The 15,223-nt window shown below is 44.9% G+C and overlaps 1 protein-coding gene across 5 annotated transcripts in view; it reads left to right on the top strand.

Annotated features, from left to right (window-relative positions):
- The window catches only part of GALNT16 (polypeptide N-acetylgalactosaminyltransferase 16), a 96,856-nt gene that overhangs the window by 77,108 nt on the left and 4,525 nt on the right, over window positions 1-15,223 (top strand). For all 5 annotated transcript variants that reach the window (XM_074868028.1, XM_074868031.1, XM_074868030.1 and 2 more), the window contains 5 exons: window positions 2,477-2,603; window positions 3,556-3,648; window positions 5,787-5,870; window positions 6,898-7,039; window positions 8,412-8,528. In XM_074868028.1, the coding sequence (XP_074724129.1) occupies window positions 2,477-2,603; window positions 3,556-3,648; window positions 5,787-5,870; window positions 6,898-7,039; window positions 8,412-8,528 (563 nt within the window). The remainder of the gene's footprint in view (window positions 1-2,476; window positions 2,604-3,555; window positions 3,649-5,786; window positions 5,871-6,897; window positions 7,040-8,411; window positions 8,529-15,223) is intronic.

Raw genomic sequence — 15,223 nt, 5'->3', positions numbered from 1 at the left:
TCCACTCCTCACTTAAGAGGGCAAAGCTAAGTGCACAATGTTCTGTTTAATAGGGCCTGTCCCTGAGCCAAAACAGTGATGAGGGCAATGGAAAGGTATTTTTAAAAAAAAAAGGCTACTTTCTTTTTCGAAGCTAACATTTGTTCAGGTCTTCAGCATAATGTGAGGCAACAAATCAACCAGTGGCTTCTACACTGAACCTGTGCTGTTGCATGGCAGAGGGGTAGAAACCAACCTGTATTTGACAACAAAAAGTATTGATTTTCCTTGAAGTATTCAGAATGGTTAATTTACCCTCTTTAAAAATGTTTTCCACACTTTACTGAAAATTAGATTTTGTGATCAAGGAAAAATGTTCTGAAACACTACTTTTACTACAATTTTGAGTGGAAAGAAACTGTTTGGATAAGGTCACCATTTGCAGATGAGGTGGGAGAGTGGTTCTCACTAATTTGGGTGGGTGAGATGGGCCATTCCTTGCCCACGAAGGCCATTTTTAATAAACTTTGTTGAAACTTTTTTCCTGTGAGGAAAAAGGATAAGAGAAGGTATGGGAAGGGCACAGAGCCAGACAAGCTCTACACACACAGCAGGTACACAGAAATGATCAGGCAGCAATTACCCGCTGCCTAAATACTCTTCCAGCTGGATGTGAGCTGGTAAACCCTTTTTTTTCCACTGTGATGGGAAAAACCACAGTGATTAAGTCATTTAAAACGCATATGGACTAGATCATGTCCTGGAAAATACACAGTAAAAAGTTCTCCTATGCTTTCTATCAGAGGATGGATGAAAGTCCTTAATAAGCTATGTTTGATCTCCATTTTCTCTTCTGTACCCAAAATCTGCATTCTTTTGTCCCTTCTTTAAAGAACTCTGTCATTTACAAACCTGGACATGCAGTCTGTCTGTGTGTTTAAGATACCAATATGGCATGAGGAATCCTCTCTTGGGAAACGGACATCACTTTAAGTTACACATGCTAGATTGAGAGTTTTGTTTTTGTTATAGGCCAGAGTGAGTCAGAACCTCATTCCAGGAGAGCAAATGCCAGCTGGACACACCACCAGACAGAAACTGATGTCTTGGCCTTTTCTTTAGTTTTTACAGCCCTTCCTCTGTTCAGAGCTGAAACTCCCTGTTGAAAAGTGCAAATAATAAGCTCTAGGAAAAAGTCAAGGAGAGACAAGAGCTAGTAAGAAATGCCACAAAATACAGTCTAATAAAATGGGTTTTTTTACTTAGAAGCTAGATTAAATACACCATCTTCCCCCCAAAAAACACACTGTTTAAAACAACCTTTCCCAGGAGCTAGAGAGGAAAGCTATGAGAAAGATGAAGGTTGGGAAGATGTTAGTGTGTGTACATGCTTTGAAACAGCCATTAGATCTGGATACAGAATTTCTTTTTAATTTCTAAATATCAGAGCCCCATAATTCAAGGGAGATCCCAATTAAGTAAAGGTTTTGAAGTAATCACTCTACACAATCTGAAACCCTTTTGGTTAGGACTACCAAACTACCCAGCTAATTTTCATTTTCCTTCTTCCTTCTTCTCTTCTCATTGCCAAATGAAATGCAAGTGAAAAACCCCTCCGGTGTGGCAGTGATTAAACTTGCGAGGACAGACCCGTAGGCTTGAGCGAGGTCACATCTCTTCTGTGATGCAAATAAGCTCCTGTACATCAAAGCTCCATGTCCTTCTAATCCTTTAACAAAATGTTGAATTTAGCTTCAGGACCAGCTGGATTTCTTCAAGTAGCAGGGTTCTCTCCATGTTTTTATAGACACGCTATTAGACTGATTTCTGCACTCATTAGCTCCCCCAGCAGAGGCAACGGGTGACAAACTGTAACCCAGTTATCCACTTTTTTGGGGGTTTTGTTTTTTTTTTTTTTTTTATTGACAGAGCCAAGCAGAGCAAGAACAACAAGATATTGTAGTGTGGATAACATGGAGGTATGAGAGAAAGGACTCTGCTTTAGACATTGACTCACTTCCTGTGCCCTCATCTTGTTCTCTTCTTTCTCCTTGTCTCCTAAACTCCCTTTCTTCCTCACATGATTTGCTTTACATGGTGAATTATTTTTTAATTCCATCCATGTGCAGGGCTGGAGAGTTACAGAAGTCCGAGATAAGGTGGGTGTGGGGGTGATCTCAGTCTGTTGCCAAATGCCATCCTGACAGCAACCACAAGGACCTGGTCAAAGGGAAAGTTGTCTCACTGAAATGCTTGGGGGACCGAAGAGAAGAGCAGGACTGGAGAAGGCTAGGAAGTCTCTGAGCCAAAAGGTTTGCCTCCTCCAGGGAGGACAGTTTTTCCACTCGCACCATGGCATTGCTTTTCCTAGTTTTGCTTTTGCAAGCAATACATCTAGAGCAGAGGGGCAAGGTTTTCAGGCACACTGCTGAAGTTGCCCTTCTTGGAAATGCTGCTGATCTACATGCAGCTGTATGACACTTGGGGTCTCTTCCAGAGCTCTCTTTCCGAGTGTGGATGTGTGGTGGCAGCTTGGAGATCGTTCCCTGCAGTCGAGTGGGACATGTGTTCAGGAAACGCCATCCCTATGACTTCCCCGAGGGCAATGCACTGACTTATATCAAGTAGGTGTTGGGTAGTTCCTGGTAGCAGCCAGGTCACCTTGATGTTGGACATGTCTAAATAAGCCTGAATTCTTTGTTGTCTTTCTGCCTGATGACAGAGAACAGCTTGTGGCTAAGCATCTGTTCTCAAGGGAAGGATGAGTTGCTGTTTTCTGTGAACAAAACCTGTTCCCTTCTCTGTTGTTTGTATTAGTCTGTCTTGTTCTTCCTCAGTCTGCAATGGAGAGGGGGAGTGATACCCCAGAGAGAGACTCTGGCCATTTGTGGGTACTGCCCCATGACATGTGCCTGTGTATCAGCAGTCCTTAGTCATCTCTGTTGTCTCTGAGCTGCTTTTGAGTCCAAAGGTCCTACTGAGCTGTATGTGCTCTGAGGCAAGCCCTAAGGACAATTTCCACTGCAGGACAGATAGGAAGAGAAAAAAGATGAGACAAAGTGCTTCACAATGAGAGCGGTTAAGCACTGGCACAGGGCCCCAGAGAGGTGGTGAAATCTTCATCCTTGGAGATTTCAAAACTCGACCAGACAAGACCCCGAACAACATGACCTAACCTGAAGGTAGTCTGCTATGGACGGGAGGTTGGACCAGGTGATACCTAGAGGTGCTTTCCAAGCTGAATTATTCCATGGCTTTATTCTAATCTGAGGAAAGTGATACCATAAAGTAGGGTGATGGTGACAGTCAGTCCAGGTGTCTCTGCAGAGGGAGCATGTGTGAAAAAATCATGGTTAGCTATGGCTGTTAAAATTTTAACTTCTGAACTGAAGCATCCTTGCAAGGCTTTGTAGACTTAATCAATATCCATCGATAGTGCCCACTGTGTTTCATGTTTGGGACTGTCCCCCACTCCCTCCTGGCAGACAGGCCTTGGATCTGCCCACCCAGTGCCTGCTTGCTGGGAGGGCAGGTTCTCCAGCAGCATCAGCAAAGCATCTCCTCATCCCCATGCAGGAACACCAAGCGCACAGCAGAGGTGTGGATGGATGAATACAAGCAGTACTACTATGAGGCCCGGCCATCTGCCATTGGGAAGTCGTTTGGAAGGTAAGATGCCCCCGGAGCTTGGTAGGAGAGCTCTGGTAAGCCCCTTGCTAGCAAGAAATAGTTTTTGGATCTTCTCTGGGGCTAAGTGTGGGAAACAGAGATGCTCTGAATGGCTGGCTTGCCAGGGAAGTTGCAGCTTGAGTGTCAGGCTAACAAGGGTTGCTTCTAATTCACTTTATTTTTCCCCCAGTAACCCTGCATAAATAATTTGTTAGCAGAAGGCCAAAGGGATCTGTAACAAATTAAAAGGCCAGACATTTTAAGCAGATAGATAACAATATTTTCTAACACAGCATGCAGCTGCTCTGGAAGTGTGAGCTATGCAGTTGCTAGAGCTTGATCCAAAGTTTCTGTGTGGATGCAGAATCCCAGGGCTACCTGGTGCATGGGGCAGGTTGCACTTGGTGCACTCTCCTCTTTCCTGATGAGTGAGTGGGTGGTTTGCCTGGTTTATAGGGCAGGAGAGAGCGTGGCCAATGGTGAGACATCTCATTTAGAAACACGGTCTGGTTGTGACTCATCTCCAGCACCTGCTGAGCCCACTTCTGTGCAGAATTGTACTCCTAACAGCACCTCTGCTAAAGCTGTCTCCCGACCACATGGTATTTGTTGTTATGGGCTTAAGCGTTCTTTGTGACCCAGAAATCAGCGATGGACAGCAAAACATGGGATGAGGGGAAAGCTTGTGCTCTGTGCTAGCAAACCCCTATGACTCCCAAATAAACATAAAAAATCCCAGGAATGGTGTATATCTGTGGGTTATATCTGCCTGTGAACAAGTTGTATCAGCGTAAGGACTTGGCAAATGTTGTATCTCAAATGTGTGGCTATGTGCACTGGGCAATGATGCATCTTCTGCTTACTTGATGACAAGCAGGTTTGGTCTGACCCACACACACTTTTTTTGTTGTACATTGTGCTTTATTATCATGATGCATTACATATTTTTGAACAAATAGCTTTGTCTATCTAATTTATCTGTCCTTGAGCTGACTGCAGCAGCTGGGCTGGGGCCAAATAGCAAGTAACCCTGCTGCTTGTGAAGAAAACTGGACTATTGCATATTGGACATGGACATATTGCTCATGTGTTTTAGGGCCAAAACCTGCAGTTCTTGTTCACACAGACTTCCTAGTGGCTTTATTGGCAGCATTGGCTAAATAAGAGCTGGAGCAGGGCTGTAGGATTTGATTTCAGGCAGTTTCTTGACCTATAGTAACAGCCTTGTGAACCTGCATTAGATCTAGATTTTGGAATGCAAATGCCTCTGACACCACCACTGTCAACTGGGCCTAAAATGGGCCCTCCTTCCCCACAATTTCAATATGAATATAGGATCCAAGGACATTTTTCTGAGGAATGGGCAGTGCAGTGGCCTCTGTGGGCTGAGGATGGCAAGGAGCATGGGTACAGTTGAAAGTCCTTCCCAACACACAAATGTAGTGTTATAGCTTGAAGAGGAGAGTTCTGTAGTGTCACTGCTCAGTGGGACTGCATGAGGGAGGTCCCCTTCTTCAGCCAGCTAAAGCCAAGCAAATCAGCAGTGGAGGTACTGCTGCAACAGACAGTTGATGATAATTTCCCCTTATACTCCTCCCCTTTCCAAAGCTTCTTAAGAGCAAATAATTATATTCTTTAGGTCTGAAACCCAGCGTGAGCCTAGAGCTGCTGCCATGAGCTAGAGATGTGCTCTAGCATACACAGATTAACTGTTTGTATATGCCTCAGCACAAACACTTTCTAGGCCTTTTCAGGAGCTGATCGTTGTGCAGGTTTCATGGTATGCCTCTACAGGGGTACCCAGAGGCAGAAACGCTTTCCCAGTCCTACAGTAGTTTTATTGCAATGTATTATAAAACACTGTAGGACCTGGGCCCTGCCATCGTTCCGAGCCAAAGGAAATGCAAGAATTGCTCTCTGAAGGTGTTTATGTCTTCCTTTTCTATTTCCTCCCACTTGCCTCTCTCCTCCTTTTCATCTCAGGTCACTGCTAGTGCTCTGAACCCAACAACAACTACGTGGGAGAATGAGTAATGGGAAAAAGTCGTATAGTCTCCCTCAAACCTCCTGGCCAATCTTCATTGTTCCCCTCCCTCCTGTTCACTACCTTATCCTCAACAACCTGCCTGTGTTTCCAGTGTTGCAGACCGAGTGGAGCAGCGACGCAAACTGAACTGTAAATCCTTCCAGTGGTATCTGGAGAACGTCTACCCCGAGCTCAAGTGAGTCAGTTCTCCGCTTGTAGAAATCTCTGAAGGATCTGGGAGGTGGGTCACAATGAGATGCTGAGCCTTGGTGGCAGCAGACAAAAGGGACACTTATGCTTGGAAGAGGTTTTCCTCAGTTCTTCTTTTTGGTGAGAAACCTCCTGTGATTTCCTGGCTTGTGTCATCACAACCACTCTGCAAAAGGTTTGTTGCTCATGCCTCTGGGAGCCCTCTGCTCTGCCCCACACAGCTGTCCCTCAGAGATGTGCAACAGTGGTGTTTTCAGAGGTGTGGGATGCAAACATGTGCCAGAGCACTACATCCCTCCCAGTTATGGCTTGGTCATTGCCTGTTGGATGCTCTGCCTGGAGGTGGTTGAGACAAGTAGAACTGGACAGCCTCAGTGCAGAGGTGTGGGTGGTTCAGAGAAAGCCCCGGTGAATGCCAGAACCAGCTGTGCCTGTGGCTTCCCCTGCCCCAGGTCAGGATGCAGCAGTGTTGTGTCATTGCTCTGCTGGGAGGTAGCCTGGGTAGAGCTGTGTCGTTAGCACTTGCTAGCTAACAGACCCTGGCAACACATCTTTACATCTTAGTCAAGCAAAGTCTGTAGCTAACATGGATCGAGGCTAAAACATCTAGCTGTAGTCTGGGCTTGACAGATCTTTCCTGTATTGCTACCAGTGAGACAGTGAATATGTGCTAGCACTGGGGGGAAGACTCTGGAAAAGAGGGAGGCAGAAGCAGGATAAGGCTTTTTACTGTCATTGGCCTCTTTCAGAAGAGACATCACACTAAACTGCTTGAGGTATACCTAAAGATCCTGTTATGCCTTCTGAAACAAAAGGGTACTAGCCCTCTGACCAAGTTCTCCCTTGACTTTTGCCTCCTCCAGACATTTCCAGTGGATAGCATGATATTGTTCATTTTCTGTCAAATAAAGGGGACTGTGTTTCAGTCAGGGGCCAGTTATGCCCTTATAAATGTGAAGTGCTTTGGGCATTTCTGTGTATGACTTGCCATACAACTGTCATTTTACTTCAAGGATTCCTGAAAAGGAGTTGATTCCAGGAATAATTAAACAAGGAGGAAACTGCCTGGAGTCTTGGGCACAGGATACCACAGGGAATACGTTGGCTGGCATGGGAAACTGTAAAGGGACAGTGAACAATCCACCTGTCACTCAGGTAAGGCAGGCTTCAGTTTGGTGCTTTGCTCCTACTTCTGCTCTTCTCATTACCAGAGAATGAAAAGGCATCTCTTACCTTGGTGGGTTTGTACAGAGGTGAATGAAGGAAGAATTTGACCCTGTTAGTGATTTTAATAGTAAGCAGAAAAAGAAGCTGTGCCCATCTCTCAGAGCTCTGTTGGCTCAACAGGCCCAGCAGTCAGGCATAGAGTAGGAAGGTTTTCATCACTCAGAGGCAACAGGTAGCACTTGAAATCTCAGGGGTGTGACTAGTCTGTGCAGTAGATGTGTGACCAGGGTTTGAGTCATGTAGCTGTTCCCACTCAGACCGTTGCTTGGGTGTGCTCTGCTTCATCGTCCAACCCATGAGAACCGGTCCTGGGGTGTGCTTGGCTAGTACCCTGGCACACGGGTAAGAGATTTTCCCAGCATCACGAACATTCCTTGTTCTGCCAGTTCAGCTGTAGCTGCAGATGGCTTGAATTGTGCTGTTTTACAGTTTCAGTATAAAGCCCAAATAGAGTTTAAATAGCCAAGACCCCAGCTGCAGTAATTTGGTGCAGCTCTTCTAACTGCAGTGGAGCTGTGCCGGTTTATACGAGCTGAAGACTGCACTTGGACTCTTAGTTTGGTGACCAAAAGCAGCAGGGAAGCAGCTTGAGAAAGTTAAGGGTCACAGTAGGATATTTTATGCCAGAAAATACATATTCACATCTGTTAACTGTTGGAAACTAGTTTGCAGCCAGCATTCAACATGTCATTTAATCTGACTCATTGTTCCATGTCATTACCGTTTGAAATCTTTACTGCATTTTGTATTTCTTCCTTGGGGAAAGTATGAAAATAATAGTTGATTGGGTTGGGTATCCATCTAGTGAGAGGAGGGAAGGATGAAGAGGCTTGTACTTTATGTGTGCTGGTGATACCTGCTAGCCCGTGGATATTCTTGCATGTGTTCTGCTTCACTTGACAATCTGTAGGTCCCAGATACCTGTTACAGAACATGTTTGCTATGTAAAATATGCAGAAGCGGTTGCATGTCGTGTAAATCAGGGCTTGGGTTTCTCCCTGCTTTGTAGGCCTGAGTCTGTAAGGCTGCAGGGCGGGGAGTTACATGGGATCCAAGGTTAATCAGACAGCTCAGATGGTCAGGGGAGCCAGCTGCAGACTTTGAAGTAGTCATGATGCACCAAGCCTGAGCATAAAGTTCTGATCAGGTGAAGACTTCTGCCATAGTCTTCCTAGGGAGCCTTTGGTAAGTGCTGAACAAAGGATACAGGTTTTTGAAATATCTGATAGAAAAAACTCTTTCCCCCTCATCTGATCACCATTATGATCCTAATGGAACCTTTATTTTTCTTATGCCAAAGGAGTGGGTATTCAGTGACCCTTTAATTAGACAGCAGGACAAGTGTCTTTCCATTACCTCCTTTTCTACCGGCTCTCAAATCACACTGGAAGCCTGCAATCAAAAAGATGGCAGACAGGTAGGTAACTGTGCACCTGTTTTTAATCCCTTCATTGCCACATACCAGTGTTCCTACATCAGTGCAGTCTGCAGGGGCAAACCTATTACTATCAAAGTGTATAAAAGTCCCTTCCATCTTCTGCATCTCCCTTTCTGCTGTGTTTCATAAGCTTGGATGTATGAGATAGCCTGTGACCAAAGCAGGGAGCACAGACCACACTAGTGTGTGGGTGCTCTGCCTCAGCCCTCAGCAGCATGGGTAGCTCCAGCTCAGTAGCACCCCGACCTCACTCCTTGGATACATTTATGTTCAGCCGGATTGGTGCATGGATGGAGCACAGCATCAGAGAGGGGTAGATAAGCAGCAAATGCTTTGAGGTACGCAAGGGAAGGGCGGTGTGTGCTATCATTTGTTTACTTACTTAGAAGTGAGAGAACTGTGTTCTTTGTGCTGTCTTTGGACATGTGAACAGACATTTAAAACTGAGTGAGTGCAACTCATTTGAGAAATACTGACTGACATAAAGCACCGTATGTTCCACCCAAACTGCTCCCTGAGGAAAAATACACAGCAGCAGTGTTTCTAAGAAAATGCAGTGTTCCCAACAAAATGCAGCTTTGACTCTTCTGCTCTTTCCAAGATTTGCATCCCTGATCTGTCAGGACACTTAAATCATTTTGCCTTACAACACCAGGTAAGATATGGCCTCTGTGATGGCCAGCGTGCCCTCACAGAGATGTGATGTGTCTTTTTATCAGAACTGGGCAAAACACAACAGGTGACAGTGCAGCACTGGCAGAGGGTGGGCTGGACTTGTTTCATCCCTAGTTCCTGTGCTTCCCTGTACACCAAGTGAGAACAAATTTTCTGTCATCTAAGGCTATGCTCGCTCTGTGTTTTCTAAAACATCTATTGTTTTGATAGCCCAAAGGTAGGAGACGGCTCAGCTTGCTACCAGTCCTCGGCAGCATCCTCTTTTGTCAGTACCTTTTTAATGCTATACAAGTCTCTGAAATTAGTTCTTCCTGAAAGAAAGCACTGAAATCCAGTCTTGCCCATTTATGGACAGCCTACGTAGACTTTCCTCTGGAGGGTTGGTTAATGCAGAAATGTCTTGAAGAGTTGTGACGGTGAATATACTGGGAAAACTGAGTTCAGATTAGCCTTGCAAGGATATCCCAGGTGGGCTGTGCTTGCCTGCTCCTTTTTCTTGTTGGTAATCACTCACCCCCTTGCTGTGTAATTAGGTCACTTAGCTCCCCCATAGGTGCCTTGCAGCATTTTCCTCCCTGGCAGCAGAGAGGACTCTAGCAGCTGCCAAAATCAGCCGTCTTTCCCTGCCTCTCCTGTCATGGAAGGACACGGGTCCCCTGAAGAGGGGTGGAGTCCAAGCCCTATTAGCTGGAAGAGAGATTAATCCACACTAACACAAGCAGGCTCGTTCTGCTGCTGGCATGGGATTTATTGACCCTTGATGTGTGGATTATATATAGGGTCATTATGAAGACATGCACTCACACTTAAGGATGTGAGATGTTGTTTTCCATTACCTTGTGTGAACAAACTGCACTTAAATCAAGGACTTGACCTAGCAGAGGATTTAGCCAACTGACTGTAAGCAAGGATTTTGTTTAAGCATTTCAAATAATTAGAGACTGATTTGAATCACAGCTGTCATTCTAAACCACCTTGTGGCTGAAGGGATGAGGTGGGGATGAAGCAGTGGAAGTGCATTTGAATTTTTAATCTAATTTGGGTTGAAATGCTCTGAAATGCTAGGGGTTTTTTTGGAAGCCCCAAACTCACATTTCAGTTTTCTACCTATAAAGCCAGTTCTACTTGCAATGCTCAAGTTTGTTCTGTTCTTGGGGAATGTTGTAATGGTGCCTTCCTGCCATAAACACAACAGTAATTGTTGTTAAAACTGACACTGGATTTTAATTAGCTAGAAGTCTGTCATCTTTGCAAACTATCCCATTCTCTGTCTTTCTGATATCTGGGGGGTTGAGTTTCAAGGAGACAGTCACTGCTGTAGAAACTTTAAAGTGTGAAATGAAAGAGCAAAGCTGGAGGGAACAAATTCCCTCGGTTGCCCTACAACTTGCCTGTCTCCCCATGGGTACTCACAACCCAGAGTGTGAGTGCTTGGGGGGAGAACAGTGTTTTCAAACTATGCGTGGGTGTAGCCGCTCCTCAGTTCAAGTGGCTTCTCAGCAAGTCACAGGAGCTGAGTGGGAGTGGAGGAAGGGAAGTTGAGCTACTCCAGAGAGGTGGAGGTGACAAGTGAGAGCCCTGAGGAGGTGATCTGAATGGAAGAGGGTGAGCCTGGGCAACATGTGTTGCACATACAATATCCTAAGAGGAGATGGTGGCATGATGAAAGCCCAGCTTTGAACATCTCTGGTGTCAATGTCATCAGAGGTCTGTGGTGGAAGATGTTTGGGCTTTTCTGGATCTAAATTTCATGTCTGTGTCTGATTGGTGCAAAAACAAGATTTCTGACAAAAGATGGGGCACGTGATGGCTTCAGTTTTTAGTGTCACCAGATTAGATTGGTTAGAACTTTATAACAGCACCATACAGCTCCTAAAGTTGCTTTCTGCTGTCAGACATACTGAATATGTGCCCATGCTACACAGCTGTTGTGCATTAAGCGTATCCACAGGGCAGACAATTTTGTTGTTATTTGAGTACTAGCAACAGTCCACCTAACATATACGTAATTCTCCAGTGGAGGCCTTACAGTATTATGAGCTGTGTCTAGAGTATTACCTCAAAATAAGTCTAGGACTTTGCAAGTAGGAGGATATGAGACAATAGTAAAAATTTAGAAGGTTTTTGGTTCTGTCAGAATATTCTCCCTTGGATTGAAAGGAGCCAGGAACAAAATCTATTTGGCACCATGATCCCGTTGATCATTCAACAGCAACAGCTGGCACTGCTAGCAGAAGACCAGCCAAGAGCTATTCTGCATAATCAGAACTAGATTTCAAACCAGATGGATGTTATCCATAATGTTATTTGGAGAATAGCATTTTTTAGTTGAATGCACAATAAATTATTGCCTTTAGCTTTGGGTTTGGCTCTGACTGATGGTGGGAGTGGTGTTTTAATTTGTATTATAGTGAGGACAAATAGAAGGCAAAGTGAGAGTCAGACACTAAAACAAGAGAATGAAAATGAGAAACATTGGCACAGTATTTCCCAACAGAACAAGAAGCATGCTGAGAAATCCTATTAAACAGCCATATTTCATTAAAATGTGCTGAAGGAATGTGACCCCAGCCTGAAAATGAGGACACCAAGTTTTCTTGTGAGGCAAATGGTATTTGAAGTTCTGTGTGCCTTAGGATGTGATTGGGAAATTTTTCCCACCTTGCTTCTCAGTGTATCATATTACCTGAAGTGCAGACAAATGCAACTTTATACAGACTGTCATCAAAGAGGAGTGAAAACCTCTCTGTTCTGGAAGGACCTGACTCAGCATCTTCATGACATTAAGTAGGTAAAACAATACTGGCAGTATGCCATAACTTGAAAGCAATTTTCAGGAGACAAGAGTTTCTCTCAGTTGTGATTCTTAGTTTTACAAATTTAAGTGTTCAAAGGGAGACAGTACTTGCTGGATGCTGGTGTGAGATTTTCCGTCACACTCTGTCCACTCATATATTTAAAATTTAGTGCTTGTCACCTTCAACACCAGCTTCTGGCTGCCCATGGCTCTGCAAATACATTCAATTATTACTTGCAGCATCCTTGGCTATTCCAGTTATCAGCTCTCCATAGATTTCTGTCTGAAACATCTCAGTCCTAATCAACAAAATCTGCTCTTTTCAGCTGTGTTTCCTGAGCTTGGCCAACTCCACTATGTTTTCAGGTTTACAAGGCTATTGTTAGGATCTTGAGAGAAACCCTGGGCTGATTGGATTGCTGGGGTTAAAATAAAACTTTTGATTACCCTGAAAAATTACACTAGTGTAAATATCTTCAGCTCTTGTATATATTGAGTAGAAGAGGACTGGCTATTTCTTGACTTTTCTCTTAGTAATTGCACATGGAGTGCTTCTATCCAGCTACCTCAAAGTACTTTGCAATGATAGATAATAAAGGTGGAGAGAGCACTTTAAAAAAAAAGTGGGGAAATTTTTGGTTGACATTGGGGAAGAGGATCAAGACACAATATTTCAAAGAAAATATGGATTCTTTTTTTTTCCATTTCCACTCCAAACCTGCTGTGACCAGTAAACTGTGTTACCTCCATCTGCACAAGAAAGGAAGACCAAGGTGGATTTTCAAGGCAAAGTTTTTCAGACTGTGCAATGCTTATATCTTCCAAAACTTTTCCTTTCAAGTACAGGCCAGTCATAATGTCTGGGTGAAGGAGAAGAGGACTCCCTGTAAAGTTTGGCTGTGTATGCAGGAGGTGTCAGCTCTGTCTGTTTTTCCTAAAGATGGGCATCATAACTGTCATTTAAAAGTTAGCTGTCCAGGCTCCCCTTATGCTCTGTGGAGAAAGCTTGGCCCTCCCAGGAGGTGCTTGTACCTTGGACCCTCTATGTCACCAGGTGACTAGTTTAGACTAAGTTGCCCAACTAAGTTGCTGATGGTGAGAGATGAGCATCCTGTCTCCAGTTTTCACCCGTTCCTACTGCCTACCTTCCTCAAGGGTCTGAAATAGGGCTAGGTGTTGGACTGTCCTTGGTAATCCTGTGGTCTGGCAGTCAGGGGCGTCTTGTGAAAAGTTCAGGTGAAGTCAGGAGAGTTGCTCTGGTGTCTCACAGAGGGCAGCAAAGCACAGTTTCTGACCAGAAAGGGTAGAATCCATCATTCTGAAAATAATGCTTCCGTGTGAGATGAGAAGCCCTACTTTGGCTTTTAGTGTCAGCATGCTTTATAATAGCTCCATACATGGCACCTCCCTGCAGCCCGGATGAGCCTTATATTCAACTCTCTGTCACCTTCTCAATGTCCCTCCTTCCCCTTCCCCATCCTTACCCCACCTTCTTTTGAACATATGGATCTGGGGTGACTTGAAATGCTGGGCTTTCCAGTGGTGTGATTCACTGAGAAGCTGATTGATTTGGTATAGTTTGTTAGCAGCAGAAAATGTGCTCTGGTGAGTGCTGGTGTCTTGCTGTGTCTGTTGCTGTAGACTCCCTACCGACATCACAGTGGGTACCTGCTTGGCATGGAGAGATGACACAGCAGCAGGTCTCTGATCTGGAGAAATGACATGAGCGAGTCTCCCTGTGGTGCTAGTTTTCTCCTGAACGGCTAGGGGGGAGAAGAAAATCAGTGTCTCTTGGTATTTGCCCTTGTTCTCTGTAAGGGAAAGAATGTTGTTACTGAGCGTTTCTCACATTCTCCATCTCAAATCTCATAACAGCATACTCCTTTACAACAGGGTCTTCTGGTGAGCTATGGGGTGTGTGGGAGAGAGGGCTGGCAGGCATTCTCTTAGCACACAAGGCAAAGGGGGAGACTGGGACATCACAAGTACAGAGAGGCAGGGGGAGGGTGGAGGGCAAGGAGGAATTTCCCTTTTCACAGTAGGTGTGCTTTGAAGAAGGTCAGGAGGCTCTTCACTGAGGTGTCTGTGACCCTGGGAAGCAGAGATCACACCAGCTAGACACAGTGTGCTCCTTTCCAGGAGAGAAGACCTGCTTTCCACTCTATCATTTTATTGCTGCTTTCAGTGTTAACTCTTTCTCAGCTCTTTGTAGGGAGACTTCTGCCAGATGAGAGCCAGTTGGCTCTGGGACCCGTGTAGGCAGTGGGCTGCAGCAGCTGATGAGGGCATTGCAGTGCACAGACTGCATTGTATCTTACTCTCAATCATCACTACATTCCTCTGCCCCCTTGCCTATTAAAACCAGCTTCTTCCTGCTGCACAAACAGCTCTTCTTTAGTGGTATCCTGTCAGACAGGACTAGCAGTGCTGGCAAAGTGATTCTGCCTCTGGTGTTTAGTCTTGAAGGAATATGTGATACAGGAGCAACAGATTACTCTGGGCTTTACAACTGCCCTGCCCTCCAAGAAACATAACCAGCACACAGATTTGGAGGAGAGCTGCCAGCAATATGTGAACATAAATGGATGTCTTAAACCACATGGCATGTGGCAATCTGTTTGCTGTGTTACCCAAGAATTAAAAGTATTGGTAGGTTTTGACATTGTCCGGATATTGCAGGAATTTTTTTATTCCCTTTGCATATCATTTCTGCAACAGCTTTGAGGTCCATCAGTGTTGTTAAACTGCTTCTTTCTCTTCATGTCTCATGGGTTAGCCGAAACATCCTCATAATATTCCTAAGCTGTTTACTGACAGCACCCAGACCCTGATTCTGACTGGGTCATCTGTGCGACTGAAAAGAGTGATGGGAAAATCCCTGGAGCCTGGAGCACTCAATCCAATAACCTGCTGATCTCAGCTGTGTCCCGCTGGAGGGAAATGACACAAGCCTCACCTGGGAGATCCCAAGTCCACAGACTAATTTCTGCTTTTTTTCTCTTTACTATCAGCCACAATGGTCCCAGTTCTTTACAGCAGACATGGAAGGTACAACCCTTTCCCAGCAGAATTTGCAATTCAAGGTTAAGACATATGTTTTGTTTCCTGGAAAGCAGCACAACCAAAGAGGACCTTCAGGAAAGGGTTGCGTGTGGAACCTCTTGGATGTGCTCTGAGGGGAGCAGACCCAGAGGACGGCACT

Source organism: Strix uralensis, chromosome 4, assembly GCF_047716275.1.
Source record: "Strix uralensis isolate ZFMK-TIS-50842 chromosome 4, bStrUra1, whole genome shotgun sequence".
Taxonomy (NCBI): Eukaryota; Metazoa; Chordata; class Aves; order Strigiformes; family Strigidae; genus Strix; species Strix uralensis.
This window is presented reverse-complemented; position numbering and strand designations above follow the sequence as displayed.